Here is a 22,471-nt window from a genome sequence, read left to right as displayed (position 1 = left end):
CGTTCTCATGGAGTTTCCATTGTCTTGGGGCAGGAAGGAATAGATGATAAGTCGTAAATCAAATAAACAACTCCTATGTTGCATGTGAGTGAAAAGTATTATGGTAAAACAACAAGGTCAAGGTCAAGGGGGTCAGAAACGGCTGGTGGCAACAGCCGAGCGGGGCCCAGATTGCAGATGTAAATGAGCTGAGCTGTTTTAAAAGGAAGATGTTTGAAGAACGACTTGCAGGAGGTGGGGAGGAGAGCCCTGCCGGCACCGGAGGGGAAAGTGTTCCAGGCCCAGGGAGCCATGTGTTTAGACGCGTCCAGTTGGGGGGTGGGCTTTGGTGTTCCAGGAGCAGCGGGGAAGCCAGTGTGGTCTGAGCAGAGGAGGGTGTGTGAGAGCATCTCAGTTTCACAGATGCACCCAGTGTGTGTGTTGGGGGCAGGGAGGCGGGGAGAGGGAGGGGTTGGGGCAGATCGTGTAAGTCCTCTAGGGCCGTTGGAGGGACTTCAGGTTTTTTCTGGGTGAAATGGACAGCCCTTACTCCGTGCTGAGCCACAGAGGCCGAACCTCCTTTTTGGCTGGCAGTTGGGCTGAAATGGCTTGCAGGAGAGCAGGAGAGCAGTGGGGAGGCTGCCCTGGTGACCAGGGGTGACGGTGGCCCCCAGCACGGTGGTGGCGTTGGGGAGAAGCAGTTGGATTCCAGACATAGTCAGAGGTAACTTGGGCATCATGAGCAGCATTCTGTACTTTTCGATCGTTGACAGATATTTTAATAAAAAAGTGTCTTCTGTAATGATTTCTATGAAATGTAATCTTTCATTTCTTACTATGTTTAATTGATAAATATTGAACATTCCAAACAGCCAATATTAAAATTGATTGTACTTTGATATATGTCAGGCTCGATATTGCTTTCTTCAGGGAATCAAGTCCTTACTTTTTCTACCTCCTACCCGTTCTATTAGTAGAGAGATTATGTCAATAAATTCCATAATACAATATGTTCTCTTGGGGGCATATATTTCCCTTCGTCCATGCTCCTCTGTCCAGTCCCTCTTCTAGTGCTGGATTATTTTCGGGGCATCTAGATCGTCAAAAGTATCTCATGGTGCCCTGAGAATTTTCAGATACTCTGACGGCTTCGGGGAGGAGCTGAACAAGGTGCTGAGCCTGCCCTTTTCTGTCCATGTGGCTGTGCCCACACCTGTTCGTGGGTATAGGTGTGTATGCACTCGCGTAGGCTGTAAACACTTCCCACGGGGCCTAGATGTTTCATTTGTTGTCCTTATTTTATTTTAGAGCGAGAGACCAGCGGCTGTTTGTAACTCTTACTTTCCTTACTCCTGACATTCCAGACCCGAGCAGTGGCCTGAAATATGACTCTGTACTCTAGGGGGGTTGTCCGAACCTGCAAATGCTGCCTCTCCCAGGACAAGTGTGCCTTCAGGACACTTAAAAGCAACTGCAACCTTCAATCTTTTCACAGTTAAAAGGAGGAGCACCGCGCCCTCCTGCACGGGAATTACTGAGCCCTACTGAATCCTTTCCTAAATGGGGAAATTGCTTCTGCAGGAAGCAGAGCTTCAGAGCGCGGACAGCGCGTCCCACTCAGCCCTGCAGGGGTCAGCTAGGAAGAGCCTGCCATGAGCCAGATATTTTTGTTCTGTCTTTTTTTTTTTTTTAATTTTTTTATTTATTTGACAGAGAGAAATCACAACTAGGCAAAGAGGCAGGCAGAGAGAGAGGAGGAAGCAGGCTCCCTGCGCAGCAGAGAGCCCGATGTAGGGCTCGATCCCAGAACCCCGGGATCATGACCTGAGCCGAAGGCAGAGGCTTAACCCACTGAGCCACCCAGGCGCCCCTTGTTCTGTCTTGTTAACAGTATATGTGACCCAGGAAAGGGGCCTGTCCTCACACTACTTTTCCCTTTTCTCATCTCCACTCTATGTTTTTGCTGCTGTCCCCAACTCACTGTTATGTCTGGTCATGGGATTCAAAATTTCTCTCTCTCTCTCTTTCTCTCTTTTTGAGAGTTGTCACTGTTGGTGGGTTAGGGCTATATACAAGTGAATGGACAATAAAAAAAATATATAGACATTGGCCTTTTGATTAATTTTGCTTGACCCCTTCATTGGATACTGAGGACTGGAAGAGAAAAGCAAAATGTAGTCCTTTTGAAGGGTACAATGGAGACAAAGAAAACATGCACTAGTTTTATGTGCTTTAATAAATAATTCCTAAACCTCTGAATTCAAATGTGAGCGTCTTTTGGTGTTTGAGGTGGGTTCATCTTTTGCCCTTTGAAAGCATCACAGTTCCCGTTGGCAAAGCTGGAGTGGTCAGGGAGGCTTCTTACCAGATACAGCCTTAGCCCAATCCGTAGAGGAGCAGAGAGGTAGTGACCAGCTGCGAACAGCAGGACAGGAGGAGGGCAGGCCGTGCTGGCTCGTGTTGACGTGTCCCACTGCGAGTCCCACCTGGGGAAAAGTGGTCGTGTTGGGACGCCCCACGGTATGCACCAACACAAACCTGGGGGCAGCGGGTAGGGGAGGGAGAGTGCAAGAGAACTGGAGGAAGGTTCTATGACCCTCTGAGGTTCTTAAGGCCAAGACAGATCTGCAGTGCAAGAGACCGGATCCTTCTTCCGAGCATTCAGAAAAAAATTTGCTGTAACTAATTTAAAAGCCTAGAGTGAGTGTGTTTTTTTGTTTTTTGTTGTTGTTGTTGTTTTGTTTCTGCTTTTTAAATCAGGTTTGTTTTTGCCTCTGGCTTTTGTTTTCACCACCCTGTTTTTTCTTCTTCTTCCTTAAATGTTGTTTAGGCTCGGGAGGATGCCCTGACTGTGATTCAGCCGCATTCCCTCTCCTTCGTAAACTCTGAGAGGCCAAGCGGAAAGATTATATACAATATCACTGTACCTCTGCATCCAAATCAAGGTAAGACGTGCCGTCAATGACCTTTTGAGTGATGCTCTTGTCTTCTAACTGTTGGCCTATCTTCAAAGCTCGGGAGTTTCGTCTGCGGTACTTGTTGAGGATTTAAGCAGTAACAATTATTCACGCTCTCTGCTCCCTTGTTCTGAGTTTAGGACCACTTGAGAAAGAGACACCATGGTCAGACAGATGGAGATGAGTGTGTCAGCTTTGGTATGCCCGAGCTGTGCTGGAGAACATGGCGTGCACACAACTTGAGTCACTGCATTGAGCTGCCCCTCTCATGCACGGGCAGAACTGGACAGACACGGGCACTGCCTGCAGGGACAGACCCCGCCCTGGTGAGGTTAGGACAGGTGAACAGACGGGAACGAGAACAAGCACGTGCTCAGGACAAGGAGCTCTGCCAGCGAGGGCAGAGTGTGCTGAGCCACACACACTCGGTTCCTCTCCCCTTTGGATGAGTCCCTCCTTTCGTGGCGGGGAAAATGAAGATGTGAAACCACAGTCAGCAGAGAGGAGAGGTGGGCCCCTGCCATCACTCTTCATTCTTTGGATGGCTGAACTTGGGGCTTAACTAATAAGCCCATCCCTAACAGAGGTGTGGCTGTCCCTCACGGAAAGGAGGTTAGCTCTAGTAAGACAGTTCTGCTCCCGAATCTGAGGCTGCTCTCCCAAGACCAGCCATTGCCCTGGATGTAAGCCTTTCACATTATCAAATCCCCCAGGAGAGATAAATGTCTAAAAATTAAATTATATTACCCCTTTGATAAAGTCCAGAGACATGAAACACCTAAAAGTCATGCTTCTCTTTTTCTAAATCTGCTGAGTCATAGGAAGAGCATTTCTCCTTACACTGCCCGGGCAGAATGGAGTTCTCTCAGTCCAGCAGCCTGGCTGTCTTCTGGAGAATGACTATAGGTCTCTCAGCCCCTCAGAACCTGAATTAGTTCAACACCAACTCTCCCATGTGTCCTTCTTTGAAAGAGTTGACAGGACATGAAAGGTGATCAGAGCATTATTTCTGTGCCTACAAAATTTAGAAACGATAGGTAAATTTTCAGCCTCTAAAGATTTATCCCAGAGTTAAAATTGCAAATCCAATTCTTAGAATAATCGTGATCCATGTTCCCGTTGCCAAAGGTTATCACAGAGGCTGGGGTGTTTCTGAAGGAAAGGCGTAAGTTGAGAAAACTCTCATTATAGCCTCACCAGGAGCCCAATCTATGTCATTTGCTCAGCAAGCTTGACGTTGGAACTTTATTGAAAGAATCTCAAATTATGGTGAAATGTCTATGACTTGTAGAGAATTACCTAGTCTAAGTTATATTAGGGTTAGTAGTTTGTGTCTTACCATTGATTATGGTCAGTGACTTTTAGTTAAAAATCTATTTGGGTTTCACACACGAAAAGAGGCTCAAACACCACAGGTCACAGGAAAATGCAAATAAAAACCAGAATGAGATATTACCCCACACCAGTCAGAATGGCTAGTATCAAAAAGGTGAGACATTACAAGCGTTGGTGAGGATGTGGGGGAAAGAGAACCTTTGCGCGCTGTTGGCAAGAGGATAAATGGGTGCAATCGCTGTGAAAAACAGTATGGCAGTTTCCCCAAGAAATTAAAAATAGATTTACTATATGATCCAGGAACTGGGTATTTACCCAAGGAAAACAAAAACAGTCATTCAAAAAGATACATGCACCCTTGTAATTACGGCAGCCTTATTTACAACAGCCGAGATGGGGAGCCGCCTCCGTGTCTGCCGTGGATGAGGAAGGTGTGGGGCTGGAATGGTGCTCAGGCCTAAGAGAATGAAATCTTACCATTTGTGACAACACGACTTGGACCTGGAGGGTGTTATACTAGCGAAGTAAGTCAGACGGAGAAAGACAAATACCATATGCTTTCATTTATGTCTGAATCTGAAAAATAAAGCAAACAAATAAACACTCAAAAATAAACTCATAAATACCAAGAATAAACTAGTGGTTGCCAGAAGGGTGGTGGGTAGGGGGATGGGCAAAGCAGGGGAAGGGGATTAAGAGGGACAAATTTCTAGTTACAGAATAAATAAGTCACGAGATGAAAAAAGCAACTCAAGGAATATAGTCAATAATGCTGTGATCATTTGTGTGGTGACAGAGGGTAACTAGGCTTTCGTGGGGAGCATTTCATAATGTACACGATTGTCAAAACACTCAGTGGTCCACCTGAAACTAACATCCGACTGTCTGTCAGCTGTAATTCAATTAAGCATCTTTTAAAAGATCCTGTTGAAGTTGGTTTCGGTTTCAGATTTGCCTGTTTCTTGAAGGACTGGAGAATGGTATATAAGAGAAACGGGAGCACACTGGCTCTTGAAGGACAGACGACTCCCCCACCAGGGGAAAAGGCGGATTTATGGCCCCAGACCGTTCTATCAACCATCAGAACTACTGTGGGTGCTAACGCTGAGTCTCTTGCTCCCCAGGGATCATCGAACACAGGGACCGGCCTCACTCTCCTGTCCGGTATTTCACGCAGGAAGACATCAACCAGGGCAAGATCATGTACCGTCCTCCCCCGGCAGCTCCCCACCTCCAGGAGATCATGGCCTTCTCCTTCGCTGGTAATGCCTTCTCCTCTCTTCTCAGGCACCCAGACTGCTCTCAGGGGAGCCTCATGGCAGCTTCTCCCCAACTCTTCCTCTTGTCCTTCTGACAGTTTAGTGACATCACTTTAGAGCTGTTCTAAATCACTTGAGACCTGTAGGCCAACATGTAGTTTGGGCTCAGTTCCTCATTTTTTTTTTCATTTATTCATGCATGCACACATGCTTTCCATAAATCTTTATTTGGGGCCTCCTATGTGGCTCTGAGGTCTTGGAGATTATAGTGGTGAACAGAAAGAGGCATGAATCCTATTCTTGGTGAGTTTTAGGACCTAGGTGGGGAGACAGAGTTTGAGAAATAAGCCCAGTAATGAGTGTTTGATTGCAGACTGAGACAAGAGCTCTGGAGAGAAAGAAAAATGTTCAGTGGTGGGCTTCGAAGTAACAAGACAGCCGGAGACTAAGAGGTCAGCGGAGGCTGCCCCGGGGTATTGACAGAGAGGGATGAGTGGATGCTCATCAGCCGAAACGTGCCTTTCGGGACACTTGGGACAACATTTCCCAGGGAAGGGCACCCAGCTCATGGGCAGAGGCCCAGAGAAGGGAGAGAATGTGATATTCTGGGGGTTTAAAAAAGAAAAACAACAACAACAGCAAAAAGTCCGTGTCTGGAATGTAGAACGTTGAGCAGAACAAGGATGAGCTTGGAGGAGGAGATAGAGGCCAGACCTCAGAGGTCCTGGAAGCCTGTCAGGATTTAGATCTTTATGTCAAGAGCAATAGGAGCCCAATGGAGGTTTAAAGATCTGGGGAAATGGTCTTCATGAAAATCTCTTTAACTGCAGTGAAGTGAGTGGGTTGGAGGAGGAGGCCAGGGTGGGTGGGCTGTGTGGAGGGGAATCCAGTGAGGAACGTGCCAGGCTACACCGGGAAGGTCCCACAGAGGAATGAAGAATGCAACCTTTTGAGCCAGGATTTGACAGAAGCCACCATTGTAAAGGAAGAGAAGACTGAACAAAAGAATAACTGGATTTTTTTTAAAAGATTTTATTTATTTATTTGTCAGAGAGAGAGAGAGAAAGAGAGAGCGTGCGTGTGCGCAAGCAGGGGGAGCGGCAGGCAGAGGGAGAAGCAGGACTTGATCCCAGGACCCGATCCCAGGACCCTGGGATCATGACCTGATCCAAAGGGAGACTCTCAGACTTTCTCCTTCTGAAAGACGCTCAACCAACCAAGCCCCCACGCATCCCGAATAACTGGATTTCTTCCAATCCGAGCCATTTTGTGCCCTTCCACTAAGCCACGATAGTTAATCTTCGTTATCCCTTATCTCTCCCCTCCACCCAGTACCCAAAACTGCTGACCGGAATGCAGGAGTTTTGAGTCCTAAACCTAAATACTTCTGTGCCTTGGACTGATTCTAAAAATCATGAAGCCTGTTCCATTATGATCTTTAAGGTGTATGTATGTAACATGATTAATATGGAATGTTATTTTTATATAGTAGCCTTACTCATACAGAACTGCTGGTGATTTCTGATGTAACTTGAACATGGGTCAAATAATTTTAGAGTTACATCTTAAATTATAGAAAGCATTTAAAGTCACATTTTCCATTATATACATAAATGCAATTGTCCAGAAAATGATTAACTCTTCTTTGAAAATGTTGAAACGTGGGTGTAGGCATCCTCTCTAAGGAGGATCCCCAGTGTTTGGTAACTGGGTAACTAATAGCCCATGAAAATGTTCATGGTTCCCTAACCCCTACTTCAAAAGACCTACTTTACAAAGAAACTCAGGATATCCTGGGATTAGAGGGAAAGAAAACGTGTCAGCCATGGTTGAAGTTATTTCCGTATCTATTATACTCGCCTAAGTTCCTAGAGCCTTTTTAGAGAGAGCAGAGTCCTGTCCTGTGTAATCTATGGGATAAATGCCATGAGATAAATCTCTCACATCATTATAGTGTGTAAATCAATGTCCCAGGCATCACTCAATTCTACAATGGAATTGACCCACCAGAGAGTCTGTCAGTGATATACGACATCACCCGCATTCACCGATTTGTAGGATTTTATGTACTGATAAAATGGGATCTGAATGAATGTATTATAAATCACTCTAACTACTGGGATATAAAATTATTCTGCTTTGCCATTCTTTTTGTTACTTAAAATTAGTGCTGGCACCATTAAACTCAACATAACATTAACAAAAGACCTGGCAATCTTTCCTCAAGCCATAATTATTTAGGTTAAAACATGCTTTACTTTTCTAACCTCTGCCCCATATTTTGTACCTTCTCCATCTATTTCTGACCCCCAAATGCTCACCAATGTATTGATTTTCTCTTTTCTGTTTCAGGTCTCCCAGAATCGGTGAAGTTTCACTTCACAGGTGATAATTTTAATAGTAATTTTGTTAGAAAATGGGATTTTTCCTTTCCTTATTAGTCCTTACTTTTTGTTCCCTTCGTCATTACTATTTCCTAAAAACTGCTTAAAAGTTATACAAGACAAGTTTTTCTGGAATAGTCACATGACTAGTTAAATAGTAATAGCTTGAGTCTGTATTCATAGAAGAAAATAACCCATCCAGTATTCCAAAGATGAGGGTTGTTTAAGCCCCGTTTCACAGTCCCAGTATCTATTAAAAAGAGGCGATAGTGGATAAGCTCTTAGCCTCTGGATGCAGACTGCCCGGGGGTCCGTTGCTCTGAGAATGTTTCTTAACCTCCCTATGCCTGCATGCCTTGCTCAACAGTGGGGATGATAACTAATAATCATACATATGTAAAGCTCCCAGAACAATGGTTGGTCCCGTCATTCCCATGTGACACTCAGGTAACGGATGGTGGTGTAGAGTGTTTTGACCTGAGCCTTACTTTGAATGCTTTGCTCCTGGAGGGAGATGAAAGCTGTGTGTGGAAGACCCCGGCATCCCGGCTTTGGTTCCCCACGCCACAGAAGCTCCGTGCCAGTGAGCAGACATGCGGTCAGACCTGGCATCTCTGTGGAACAGCAGAGGGAAAAGCTTTCTTGTTTAGGTCTGGTGTGAGGATGGTTGGCTGTAAATGACACCCTAAACTGCTATTTAGTTGGGGTTGACTGTTCCATTGGAATCAACCACCCATATGTCCTGTTCTATGTCATGTAGGATAAATTTTGGTTGGAGAGAAAAGTCATCTTCCTCAAACTCCCAGACCTCCTTTCCTTCTCTGAGGATTTAGAATCACACTTGAATCAACAGTAAATTTCATTGTTGCGTCATTGTTTCTTTTTAATTGAGATGCAGTTGACATGTGAAGTGTAACAAGTTGAAATACAGCATCGTGTTAGTTGCAGGTGTACAGCATCGTGATTCAGTGTTTGGGTGTATTACAAAATGATCACCACGATAAGTCTAGTTAATATCAGTCACCACATATAGTTACAAATTATTTTTTTTGTCACTTCAGCATTTACTGTCTCCCTAATGTAATACTGTATTACTAACTGTAGTTACCATGCTGTACATTACACCCCTATGACTTAGTCATAGCTAGAGGTTTGTACCTTTTGGCTCCCTTCGGCCATTTCAGAGCCCCCCCCCCAACCCCACCTCACCTCTGACAACCACCAATTTGTTGTTTTCTGTAGTTCTAAGCTTGGGTTTATTTGTTTGGTTGGTTGGCTGGTTGGTTTTTGTTTGTTTTAGAGCCCAGAAATCAATGAGATCATATGGTATTTGCCTTTCTCTGTCTGACCTGTTTCATTTAGCATAATGCCCCCAGGGTCCATCCATGTTATTACAAATGGCAAGATTTTCTTTTTTTATGACTGAGTGGTATTTCATTGCACATGTACACTACCTTTTCTTTTTTTTTTTTTAAGATTTTATATATTTATTTGAGAGAGAGCACAAGCAGACAGAGAGGCAGGAGGAAGCAGGCTCCCTGAGGAGCAGAGAGCCTGATGCGGGACTCGATCCCAGGACCCTGGGATCATGACCTGAGCCGAAGGCAGAGGCTTTAACCAACTGAGCCACCCAGGCGCCTCTACACTACATTTTCTTTATCTATTCATCTGTCAGTGGACACTTAGGTTGCTTCCATGTCATGGTTATTGTCAATAATGCTTCAGTAAACGTGGGGGTACTTATATCTTTTCAAATTAGTGTTTTCATTCTTTTTTTTTAAGATTTTTTAAGATTTTTATTTATTTACTTGAGAGAAAGAGAGAGCACATGCACTGGCAGGCAGTGGAGAAAGGCTGTACAGAGGGAGAGGGAGAAGCAGACTTCCCAGTGAGCAGGGAGCCCAACTCAGGACTCGATCCCAGGACCCTCGGGTCATGACCTGAGCTGAAGGCAGACACTTAACCAACTGAGCCACCCAGGCTCCCAAAGTGTTTTCATTTTCTTTGGATAACCCAGAAGCAGAGTTGTTGGATCATGTACTATTTCTGTTTTTTTTTTGTTGTTGTTGTTGTTATTGTTTTTCTTAAAGATTTTTTATTTATTTATTTGACAGACAGAGATCACAAGTAGGCAGAGAGGCAGGCAGAGAGAGAGAGAGGGAAGCAGGCTCCCCACTGAGCAGAGAGCCCGATGAGGGGCTCGATCCCAGGACCCCGAGATCATGACTCGAGCCAAAGGCAGAGGCTCAACCCACTGAACCACCCAGGTGCCCCACTATTTGTTTTTAATTTTTTGTGGAAACGTCATACTATTTTCTATAGAAGCTGTATTAGTTTATATTCCCCCAACGGTGCCCACGTGTTCTCTTTTCTCCATATCCTGGCCAACACATGTTATTTCTTGTCCTTTGATATGGTCATTCTGACAGGTGTGAGGTGATACCTCATTGTGGTTTTGGTTCGCATTTCCCTGGTGATGATTGATGTTGGGCATCTTTTCATGGACCTGTTGGCCATCTGGATGTCTTCTTTAGAAAAATGACTCTTCAGTCTTCTGCCCATTTTTTAATTGGATTGCTTGGGGTTTTTGCTATTAATTGTATGAGTTCTTTATATATTTTGGATATTAACCTATCAGATATATAATTTGCAAATATCCCCCCCCCCATTTGGTAGTTTGGCTTTTCATTTGGTTGACGGTTTCCTTTGCTGCATGAAAGCTCTTTAGTGTGATGTGGTCCCACTTATTTGTTTCCTTTTGTTGCTTTGGCTTTGGCTTCAAATCCAAAAAAATCATCCCCAAGGCTGATATTAAGGAGCTTCCACCTTTGTTTTCTTCTAGGACTCTTATGGTTTCAGGTCTTACGTTCAAGTATTTATCCATTTTGAATTATTTTTGTGTGTGTGGCATAAGATAATGGTACCGTTTCCTTTGTTTGCATGAGGTTGCCAAGTTTTCTCAACACCATGGATTGAAGAGACTGTCTTTCTCCATTGCATCTTCTTGGCTACTTTGTCATAAATCAATTGGCCATATGCATGTAGGTTTATTTCTGGGTTCTCTCTTCTATTCTGTTCATCTCTATTGATCTGTTTTTATGGTAATATTATGCTATTTTGATTACTATAGCTTTGTGGTACAGTTTGAGAGAGCATATGCCTCCAGCTTTATTCTTCTTCCTCCAGATTGCTTTGTCTTTTCCAGGTCTTTTGTAGTTTCATACAAAAGTGGAATCATTTTTCCTATTTCTGTGAAAAATGCCATTGGAAATTTGATGGGATTGCATAGAATCTGTAGACTGCATTGATTGTTATGGACATTTTGACAATGTTAACTCTTCTAATCCATGAACATAGAGTATCTTTATATTTATTTGTGTCTTCTTCAGGTTCTTTCATCAGTATCTTATAATTCCAAGCACAGGTCTTTTATCTCCTTAGTTAAATTTACTCCAAGGTATTTCATTCTTTTTGATGCAGTTGTAAATGGGATTACTTTCTTAACATATCCAAGAGCAATAAGCTCTCGGAGTATAGAAATAAAAGAGATTTTTTGTATGATTTTGCATCCTACAACTTTACTAAATTTGTTTATTAGTTCTAACAGTGTTTGGTGGCATCTAGGGTTTTCTGTATATAATATCATGTCATCTGCAAATGGTGACAGTTTTACTTCTTCCCTTCCAATGTGGATGCCTTATTATTTCTTTAGTCAGTGTTTTATTATTATTATTATTATTATTTAAGATTTTATTTATTTATTTGACAGAGAAGGCAGAGAAGCAGGCAGAGAGAGAGGAGGAAGTAGGCTCCCAGCCGAACAGAGAGCCCGATGTGGGGCTCAGTCCCAGGACCCTGAGATCATGACCTGAGCCGAAGGCAGAGGCTTTAACCCACTGAGCCACCCAGGCGCCCCCAGTGTTTTATTATTATTATTATCAGTATCAGCTCATTTCCAGTGATTGACTTCTAGATAATTCATACAATCAGTAATAATATACAACAGATTATATAGTATTTTATATTTTATAAAGCAATTTGCAATATAAGTTGTCTCATTCAATCCTTGTAATAAGACTGTAAGGACAGGTATTATTTTTAGCATGTTAAGGCTGGGGAAATGAAGGGTCATTAGAGTAAGTAATCTGCCCTGATCTCCAGTCCTGGTTAACAGTAGAGCCAAGACTTAAATACAAGTTTCTGACGTGGAACATGGTATATTTTATTTAGTCTGGTCTGTATGTGTGTGGGTTGTGAAAAAAAGTATCGTAAGAGTATGCCTCTTTGGTTTCTAAGCCTCAACTTTTACCTGAAAGCTTGAATAGGTGAAGGGGTTAACTATTAACTTCTCCAGGACTGTAAGTTAAATGGCCCTGGAACCTATTATGCAGGGTAAAGGAAATGGATGTTGGGCTGATCAAATTAATTTATCTTATTTCTGCCTGAGGTTGGTTGGTTTCTTTCTTTCTTTCTTTCTTTCTTTCTTTCTTTCTTTCTTTTGTTGTTGTTGTTGTTGTTGAATGAATTTTTTCTTAAATTGTTCTAAAGATTAAAACTTTTAAGAGCAGTTTTAGGTTTACAAAAAAAGTGAATGTACAGAGAATTCCCCATTCACTCTGCCCCCACACATACATAGGCATAGCATAGCTTCTCCCCTTGTCAACATCACTCGCCAGAATGGTACATTTTTTACTAAGGATGACCCTACATGGACATGTCATAATCAGCTAAAGTCTGTCGTTACTGTAGGGTTCATTCTTGGTGTTGTACATTCTGTGGGTTTTGGCCAGTGGATAATGACATGTATCTATCGTTATGATATCCTATAGCGTATTTTCACTGCCCTAGAAATCCTCTGTGTTCTCCATGTTCCTCTCCCAGACCCACTTCCCACCTTTGGCAACCACTGTTCTTTTTATTGTCTTCCATAGTTTTGTCTTTTCCAAATGTCACAGAGTGAGAGTCAGGCAGGATGGGGTCTTTTCAGATTGGCTTATTTCACTTAGCAATATGCATTTAAGGGTCTTCTGTGTCTTTCCGTGGCTTTGTAGCTCATTTACTTTTAGTGCTGAATGACACTCCGTTGTCGAGAAGTACCACAGTTTATTTCATCCATTTGTCTACTAAAGGGTATCTTAGATGCTTCCAAGCTTTAGCAATTGTTACTAAAGCTGTTATAAACATCTGTACGCAGGTTTTGTGTGGACCTAAGTTTTCAGATCCTTGGGGTAACTGCCAAAGAGTGCAATTGTTGTCTTACATGGTTAGAGCTTATTGAGTTTTGTCTTTCAAAAAAGAGCCAGGCTGTCTTCCAGAAGGGCTGTACCACTTTGCATTCCCACGGCAGTCTGTAGGTTCCTTTGGCTCCACATCCTCTCCAGCATTTGGTGTTGTCAGTGTTCGATTTTGGCAATTTTAATTGGTGCATAATGGCATCTTATAATTGTTTTAATTTCCGTGTCTCTGCCGGCACATGATGAGGACCTTCTCCTCACGTGTTTATCTGCCATCGGTTATTTTCTTTGGTGAGATATCCGTTAAGGTCTTTGGCCTGTTTTTTAATTGGGCTCTTTTTTTATTGTTGGGTGTTATGAGTTCTTTGTACATTTTTAATAACAATTCGGTATCAGATGAGTCTTGAAAATATTTTCTTCCAGTTTATGGCTTTTCCTTTCAGACACTTGACATTGCCTTTCATAGAGTAGAATTTTTTATTTTAATGAAGTCCAGCTTCTCAGTGGTTTCTTTCATGGATCATGTCTTTTGTGTTTTATCTAAAGAGGCATCACCTTTCCCAAGGTCATCTCGGTTTTCGCCTCTGTTGTCTTATAGGAGGTTTATAGTTTTGCCTTTTACATGTAGGTCCATGAGCCATTTCAAGTTCATTGTTGTGAAGGGTATAAAAGTTTCCCTATTTTTAAGGAGAACATTTTTTTGGAAACTGGTAGGAAGCCATCTCCTTTAGCAGAGTTTTGTAGAGAAAATGTTAAATTGGGCACATACTGAGCTAAGGTGGCAACAAGCCCGAGCCCGGACATTGACCCAGAGTGAGGAAGAATGGCTCATTTGGTCGATCGACTAAGACAGGAAGGGAAACTGACATTCCTGACCTCACCGCTTCAGACCAAGCCCAAGCGCTCTGCAGAGCCATCCTGAGCAAGTGGCGCTTGCAGGGGCCTCTGACCCAAAGAGGCAAACGGACTGTTTCTCAGAGAAATCAGAAACGTTGCTTAAAGGGACAGGTAGACATATAATTGCTGCCATTTTGATTGTAAGTTCTTGTATTTGCTTACACCTCCGCACCCCGTTGATATATTTTCTAGTTACAAAATATGTGCCAGAAAATAGCTTTCTTCCATTTACTCACAGAGGGAAAGATACACGTCGGTCACACTGATGGCTATGTGGTGTTACCGAGACTCTGAAGTTTCCGGGCCTTTTCCTTCCTCTTCTGTAGAAGTAAGGACGGTGAAGGCTCCCTGAGGCTCTCCCCCAGCTTACAAGTGAAATCAATGTAAAACATTTCAGAAAGTAAAATTATATCTCACAGTTGTGATTTTTATTTACGGCACATGTTCTTAACTTGGATCGCAGAAGCCTCAGAGATTCGGCATCTGCTGAAATTTGTGGAAAAGTTCGTATCTTTGTCCCCCAAGCCTCCAAACATCAGGAATTGTCTGTTCCTATCTTTAATGGTCCAGAGAGGAGGTTGAGCATAAACAAAGAAGCAGGAGCAACCATTGTGACATTTGGCCGAATGACCAGAGCCATAAACCTTCATTCGCAGGGGGAACGTCTCCTCCCTTCAGTAGGGCTATTACTGGACCGCTCTAGGACATGGAGTGCACCTTGTAAAACCCAGCCGTACCCTTTAGATCTGTTCTCAGGGAAAAAAACAAATCTAAAGCCCAAGTGGGATCATTACTCGCAGCCGCTGAGCAGCCCTTCACTTTGCTAAAGTAGATGTCGGCCTCCTGCGGACTTGCTTCTGAGTCCAGAAGAAGGGGATGAAGGAAACCAGCCCAGATGCAGTAGAGTTCACATTTAGAATAATCAACAGCAGCGTTTTCTCCGTAGCCACTACCGATAAACACATTGGTGAGCTGGTGGTACAGATATTCTTCCAAACCTGGCTTTAGAGACTCGAGGGTGCTTTAAGGTATGGGAAGGTGGGAATCAGAGTCAAGCACCAGACCGTTCTGCTTCCATTTCCCTCAGGTGATGGGCGTTCACTTGGATGTCAGATAACCCAGGGAAATAAAATCTTAAAGTCATTGTTCTACTCACAAAGTATCCTCTGTTTATCGCAGTGTGTGTGACAATCAGGTACAAACCAAATGGGTCTGCTTACTTCCCAATAAATGCATTCTGAGACACTTGTATGGGTACTTTCTGTCCTTTTTTAAAAAGCTCTTTCCTCATGAGACAGACATGTCATTTCTAAATGAGATCTCTTGAAAGAAAATATTTTTCCAAGACCTGAGGAGAATGAATCAAAAAATAATTCCATAAAGAAGAGTCTTTTAATTTTATTTTTAGATTTTGCTTATTTATTTATTTGAGAGAGAGAGAGAGAACACAAGCAGGGAGAGTGACAGAGGGAGAGGGAAGGGCAGACTCTGCCGAGCCCGGAGCCCAAAGCGGGGCTCGATCCCAGGACCCCGAGATCATGATGTGAGCTGAAGGCAGATGCTTAACTGACTGAGCCACCCGGGTGCTCCTCATAAATAAAAGTCTTGACTGGCATCATCTAAGGGTGCAGATTTTATATTACTTTCTTTTCCACTAACATTTACCAGAATCACCTTGCTGTGGAGCTTGCTTTATAGAACGACTTTGTTATTATGGTCCTTTCGCCTCTTCATTATCCAGTAGAGAAAACTTCGTTAGGATAGCTCACGGTATCTTCCTTGCTTGCTTACATTTTCCGTTTGTAAGCATCTCTTCCAAGGGTCAAGGTGATCTGAAAATCTTCTGGGAAGCACCTGATGGTGACCAGGCTACACGTTGATGTGCACGTGTGTTTATCCTTCCCAGTTTCAGATGGCGCTCACACGAGTCCGGAGACGGTCCTCACCATTCATTTGCTCCCCACTGATCAACCCCTGCCGGCATTCCGGGTCACAGCTCCCCAGCTTGAGGTCAGCCCAGGAGGCAGCGCTGCTGTAGGTAGGAACTGAACCTAAAAGAAAGATGCCTCTGGGAACGGAACCGTATTTCAGCAGCAGTCCCCTTTACACCTCTTGATGGTTGCCAAGAGACGGTGACCTCTTCTTCCAGAAGGTATATGCCTTCTCACCTGTGTCCTTCCCTCTGCCCATTTCCACGCAAACAGAAGCAGCCCAGAGAGAAGGAAATAAGCCCTTTCCAGGCCAGTGTTCCGTGATGGAGCACAACCCAGAATGGGTTTTCTGGCAGAGACAAGAAGGGAGGGAGCAGTCTCAGTGGCTGCCCTTGTTTTCTGTTTAGAAGGTGAGAGCAACGGGAGAAATGACAGATCACAGTAACCTTCGAAAGCTGCGAAGCTTCTGGGTGGGTTATTCTGAATGTGGTTTTATTCAGCTCTCAGTGTACTTACTCTTTGGCAGTTTCCTTACTTACTCTTAGAACCCAGTGAGTTCTAAGAGCAAACAGTGGGTGTGGTGGGGTTCGTTAGCTGTGCTCTACAGAGCCTTATCCGGTTTCTCCCCCGAGTACTGGCCTGGAATTAATTATCATCCAGTTTCTAAACAAGTCTCATGCACAAAGACGACGGCCAGCCACCCTATTCTTGCTCGGTTCTGTGATGGCCCTAGCAGCCGTTGTTTTTTTGTGTGGGTTTGTTTTTTTTTTTTTTTTTGAGATTTTGTTTATGTATTTAATAGACAGAAATCACAAGTAGGCAGATGCAGGCAGAGAGAGAGGGAGGGGGAAGCAGGTATCCTGCTGAGCAGAGAGCCCAGTACAGGGCTCGATCCCAGGACCCTGGGATCATGACCAGAGCCAAAGGCAGAGGCTTAACCCATGGAGCCACCCAGGTGCCCCCCTAGCAGCCATTGTTAAGACAACTTGGCCCTTCTGTGGATTCAGAAGAAGAAGGAAATAAATAATGAAAAGCCAAAGCAGTTTCTGGGAGCATTTTTCTGGAAGAAAACCTATCCCAGCTGGTCAGGACTGACCTATATGTTGGCTTCTGTGCCCTCATTTATATGGAAAGGTGTTCTTAATTCAGAACTACCTATTATAAGTTAACTTTGGGAAGTAAGTTAACAACTTGCAGTTTGGGAATTCACTGTATCATCAGTTTTCACCCTTCCGTGGTTGACCGTAAGTCAACGGTGCCCTCTTACAACCATCAGATTGCCCGCAGCGTGCCTTCCAGCCTGACTTGTAGCTGTAATGTAGGCAACACGTACAGTTTTGCATGTACACGTCCTCTCACGGTGACCTGTCTCCTGACTGCAGGACTTCAACTGGCAATAAGAGACACCGAGACTGCTCCTGAGGAACTCCTCTTTGAGCTCCGGAAACCTCCAGAGCATGGTGTGATCCTGAAGTACACAGCCGAGCTCCAAGGGCCCATGGCCGCAGGTACCTGCTTCCTCCGTCACTGGCTCGCTTGGAGGGTTTCTTGCTCTAGTTTTACGTCTCAGACAAGAAGTAAAGCAAGTCCGTGGAATGAACGATGAGGAGAGACTTCAAAGGAACAATTTTTAGTTCTTAGTCCATTGGCTGAAAGATTTGGGACTTCTTTCTCTGCACCCACAAGCCAAAACAATGAGGGTGTTTCCTCAAGTTGTGGGTGAAATTGGTTGAAATTGGCTGATTTATCTGGAGTACATGCATTTAGAACCACCTCATACGACGTGTCAGGTTCCTGTGCTTAGGTCATGGAGATGAATTTGTCTGCCTTAGTTTGCTATGTTAATCTTCACAGTCTCCTTAGCAGACAGTGTAAACAACATGTGTCTTCATCCATAAAGAAGGAAACACATTTTTTAAGTAGTGTCTTCATGACATAACACTGTGGTAGATCATGGGACCAGCTTTCCAAAGTCATATTTCTTGTACTTTCTTCAATTATAGAAAAATAATACATGTCGACTGTTTTAGAAAGTATGAAAAAGCACAAGGAACATAGTTCAATCTAATTGTGTAATAGTTAACCCATACACATCAAAGTGAATAGAATATTATCTCTTTCAAAGTAGTCACTTTGGGAAACTATATGCTTATTTCAACAATCTGTACTTTCTCCAAAACCTTCATATAATTCCTAATAGTCATGTAATCATGCATTCTTTTGAATATCCCTGCAGAAAGAGGGGAACACGTCTTTGACCTTGAAGTTAGATAGAATTTGAAGAACAACCGACAAGCATTTGGGAGTCACAAAGACAGATTTTTAACCCGCTGAGCCACTCAGGCGCCCCACAAAGGGAGATTTTTAAAAATTTAACGAACACAAGAAATATCATCAGAATAGATTTCTAGCATCCTAAGGGAACTACTTAAGGAGCTTTACCAGTCAGAAGCTAGTTGCCTTAACATTATATTTAACCTATACTGTGTAACTAATATATGCTATCTAAAGATGTTTATAAAATATTAGCTTTATTACTTTTTTTAAAGCACAATACCACTAGCACCAGTAAATCACAATAACACAGTGTCAAAAGAGAAGACTTAGAAGACAAATACAGAAAATGAATAAATTCTTTAGTCTCATTCATAACACCAATCACTAGAGCCAATAATCTGTCAGGAAGTAGAGTTGAATATAACATCCAAGAAGACCAATTCTTCAGTTATACTCTCTGGAATCCTTGGGACCCTTGACACTAAGAGGCATTTCTTGTAGAAAGGGTTCCATGACCATACAACTTTGGAATGCTTTACTATTTCCCTACTGAAGATTCTAAAATTCTAATAAATCCTGCAGTTAAAAACATTGTTAGTTTTAAATTTTGTTTAAACCTGTTTTTCCCAAAGTTATATGACCTTGAGGCTTTTTCACACACCTGTGAAATCTGTCAAAAATTCATACTCCAGACCTACAACGTTTGGATTTCTAACTTTAAGTCTGTTTTTAAATTTTTAGGTATTTTTGAATTTAGAAAAACCTTATACTCCCAATTAAAACAAAGACTGCTACAGATCCATCAAGCATAATTTATTTTCTTAAAATTTTCCAAAAAATTTCAGTGTCAAGGTTAGACCCAAGATTAGGTTGTCCTAAAGAGTAGAGGCTTGACCTTTATTCTCTAGAACCAAGAATGATGACTGGGTCTCACGGAAGCAGATTTGAGCTCAGTATGATTAAGAACTTAAACAAAGCTATCTCCAGTGGGATTAGCTGCCTTGTAAAGCGGTGAGCCTCCCACCCTGAGAAGTGTTGAAGGACAGGCTGAATAACCCCCTTTCAAGAGTGGCATAAAGGGAATCCTACCCTGGGTGTGTGGTTGAGCTAATTAACTTACAACTCCCAGAGTTTATGATCCTATATGTACTTTGAAATCCTGAGAACAAAGGTGTTACATACACGAAAAGTGCTATTCCCGGAAGGAACTGGCTTTGCCATCTGTCTTCTTCTCGGAAGGTGACACCTTCACATATGAAGATATTGAGAAAAATGTTCTGCAGTACCTACACGACGGCTCCTCTGCCCGGGAAGACAGCATGGAGGTCTCCGTCACAGACGGCACATCAGCAGCAACCGTGGAAGTGAAAGTGGAGGTGTCACTGTCGGAGGACCGGGGGCCGCAGCTGGCTGCTGGTGCCTCTCTGAGCATCGCCGTGGCCAGTAAAAGCACAGCCGTAATCACCAGGTCACACCTCGCTTATGTCGTAAGTTCTTCCCTGTGTCTTCTTGTTCACTGCACCCTCTCCCTGGGCTTGACTAGAGAGCAGTGCCATGACTGAAGATTCAGGGCACCAGGTAGGTAGCCATATAAGGAAGTTTCTTGCCAACCTCCCCGAGCTCCACTCCATTGTTCATTCTGGCTGCTCCCCAAGTCTCATGAGCAGACAAGGGAGTGAGCGGAACTTTGATGAAAACACAGTGAGATTGTGGAGGGATGGGTGATGGTCAATGGGAAACAGTGCCTATGCCGGAAAAGCCTGAGTCCCCATTTTATTTTTTAAGACTTTATTTATTTATTTGTCAGAGAGAGAGAGAGAGAGAGATATCACAAGCAGGCAGAGAGGCATGCAGAGGTGGAGAGAGAAGCAGGTTCCCCACTGAGCAGAGAGCCCGATGCGGGACTCGATCCCAGGACTCTGAGATCATGACCTGAGCCGAAGGCAGCAGCTGAACCCACTGAGCCACCCAGGCATCACTGAGTCCCATTTTTTAAAGCTCCATCCATAACATTTCAAATGGCACTTTTGAGGAAGGAACACTTTAGAAGAACACACCTGATTTATGACTAATAAGTAATAATATTTCATGCCCCGCTGAGAGGAAGCCCACTTTCACCAGCTTTGGTCTCAGGGCCAGATCTAGACAGAATGCTGGCACATTCCTTTGGCAGTGCCTCTCTGGCAGGCTTCCTAGGCACGATTCCTGACTCACCCTCCATCCCATGCCCCAAAAGAAGCCCTGTATTTAGGGGACCAAGGGTAGTTTGAGGGACACCAGGGTTTTTTTTTTTTTCCATCTGGCCCTAATTTGCTAAGTGACCCTGGTTAATTACACTCCTCTCCTTTCTTTGATTCTACCTCTAGAGCTAAGGATAATGAGGATAATTAATTTTATTTTTCAGTTATGTGTGTTGTAAACATACACATATTCGTTATGTAAACATAATAGCTCTGACAAATACCTTGAAAATAATGATGGTTATCTGAACGGTAATCATTCTTAGTATTGAATTTTTCCTTACCAACGTTAAAATTCCCATCAATGACCTGGGCTTTTTCTTTCTTTCACTGTTTTTTTTTTTTTTTTATATACTATATAGTTTTAAGTAATCCTTTTCTGGGCTAAAGAGTCCGACTGTAAAATCTAGTCCTGGACAGTAGCATGTGAGATAAAGCATTGGCCTGGGAATAATTGTTTCAATTGCTTTAACACAGATTTTCCCCTCAAATTGTCTTTTCTTAAATTATGGGAAACTGCATTCCACCCTGATTCTTCTCATGGGTCTAGTATAGTTTCAGAACAGCTTTGGTTTTGTTTTATTTTTAACTGACAGGTGATTTTTACCATAGGTTATGGTCTTCTGAATCTTATGAAACTCCATGAATTCATAAAAATGTATGAATACAGATTTAATCAATAGATCACCAAGGCTTGAAAAATGTTTGACAGGCCAAAATAGCTCTCCAGGAGCAGTTCCTGCCCATTTACTGCATATTATAAGCTGCATATCAAAATGCGAGCCCATTGGCAACCGAACATGAATTTTCAGAAATTGATTGAATGTGAATTTACCCACTAGAGCAGAAAGACTCCAAAAGGACTACTCTAGCCTGCTGAAAGCATAGCATATTTTAAAGACTTAGCTAAGTTACATACTAACTTTCTCTGAGGGTTGTAGAAGAATTTTGTACTTAGTGTCATGGGGAAATTTTTTCTAGATATGCATAGTTAGTAAGTTTGCAGTGAATATCCAGAAATGTTGGAAAAGCCGTCTGAAATGCTGGTCATAAATGGAACAGATTATAAAAGGGTAGGAGCAGGTGAGCCAGTTTTTAGCTAGTGTGTCATTAACTGCAGGACGGTGACATGGTGTCAAGAGAGACAAAAGGCAAAAGTGGGATCCTGTATGATTTGTTTCTTTTTATTTTTTTATTTACTTTTTTTTTGTGATTTGTTTCTTAATGATGGTTTCCTAAACAGTTTGCTATGCACTGCAGGTAAACAAGTTGTGGAGGATGTTTTGTAGTTAGAATGGATGAGCTTTAAAACAGGCTTTCCACTTACTAGCGTAATAACCCCTGGCAGGGTACTTAACTCTCTGGGACTCAGTTTTCTCATCTGTAATGTGGGAAAAGAAGATAGAAGGTTAATCTTAAAAAGCTAACAGTATCTATGCACCAGCCAAAATTATAATAGTTCAAAATATGATACTATCTCTAATAGCATCACATAAAACATATCCAGGGATAAATGTAACAAAAGATGTGTGATTTCTTTCTTTTTTTTTTTTAAGATTTTATTTATTTATTTGACACAGAGAGATCACAAGTAGGCAGAGAGGCAGGCAGAGAGAGAGGAGGAAGCAGGCTCCCTGCGGAGTAGAGAGCCCCATGCGGGGCTCCATCCCAGGACCCTGAGACCATGACCCGAGCCGAAGGCAGCAGCTTAATCCACTGAGCCACCCAGGCGCCCCAAGATGTGTGATTTCTAGGGAAAACTGATACAATGAACAAATAAAGAAAATCCCAAAGAATGTCTTGACAAAGTATTAGAAATAAAGGTAGCATTTACCAAGGGTACCAAGATAGAAGACAGACAAAGCAATAGCATTGCTAGACATAAGCAAAAAATAGCCAGTAAATGTAACTAAAAAGATGATGCTGCTTACAAAAGCATTATAAAAGTCATGTCGGTTTGACTAAATCTAACAAAAAC

At 42.8% G+C, this 22,471-nt stretch overlaps 1 protein-coding gene across 2 annotated transcripts in view; it reads left to right on the top strand.

The window, feature by feature from the left end:
- FRAS1 (Fraser extracellular matrix complex subunit 1) overlaps window positions 1-22,471 on the top strand; it is a 406,500-nt gene that overhangs the window by 293,131 nt on the left and 90,898 nt on the right. For both annotated transcript variants that reach the window (XM_045993253.1, XM_045993244.1), the window contains 6 exons: window positions 2,810-2,924; window positions 5,396-5,533; window positions 7,883-7,915; window positions 15,952-16,083; window positions 17,359-17,484; window positions 19,493-19,740. In XM_045993253.1, the coding sequence (XP_045849209.1) occupies window positions 2,810-2,924; window positions 5,396-5,533; window positions 7,883-7,915; window positions 15,952-16,083; window positions 17,359-17,484; window positions 19,493-19,740 (792 nt within the window). The remainder of the gene's footprint in view (window positions 1-2,809; window positions 2,925-5,395; window positions 5,534-7,882; window positions 7,916-15,951; window positions 16,084-17,358; window positions 17,485-19,492; window positions 19,741-22,471) is intronic.

Source organism: Meles meles, chromosome 2, assembly GCF_922984935.1.
Source record: "Meles meles chromosome 2, mMelMel3.1 paternal haplotype, whole genome shotgun sequence".
NCBI lineage: Eukaryota > Metazoa > Chordata > Mammalia > Carnivora > Mustelidae > Meles > Meles meles.
This window is presented reverse-complemented; position numbering and strand designations above follow the sequence as displayed.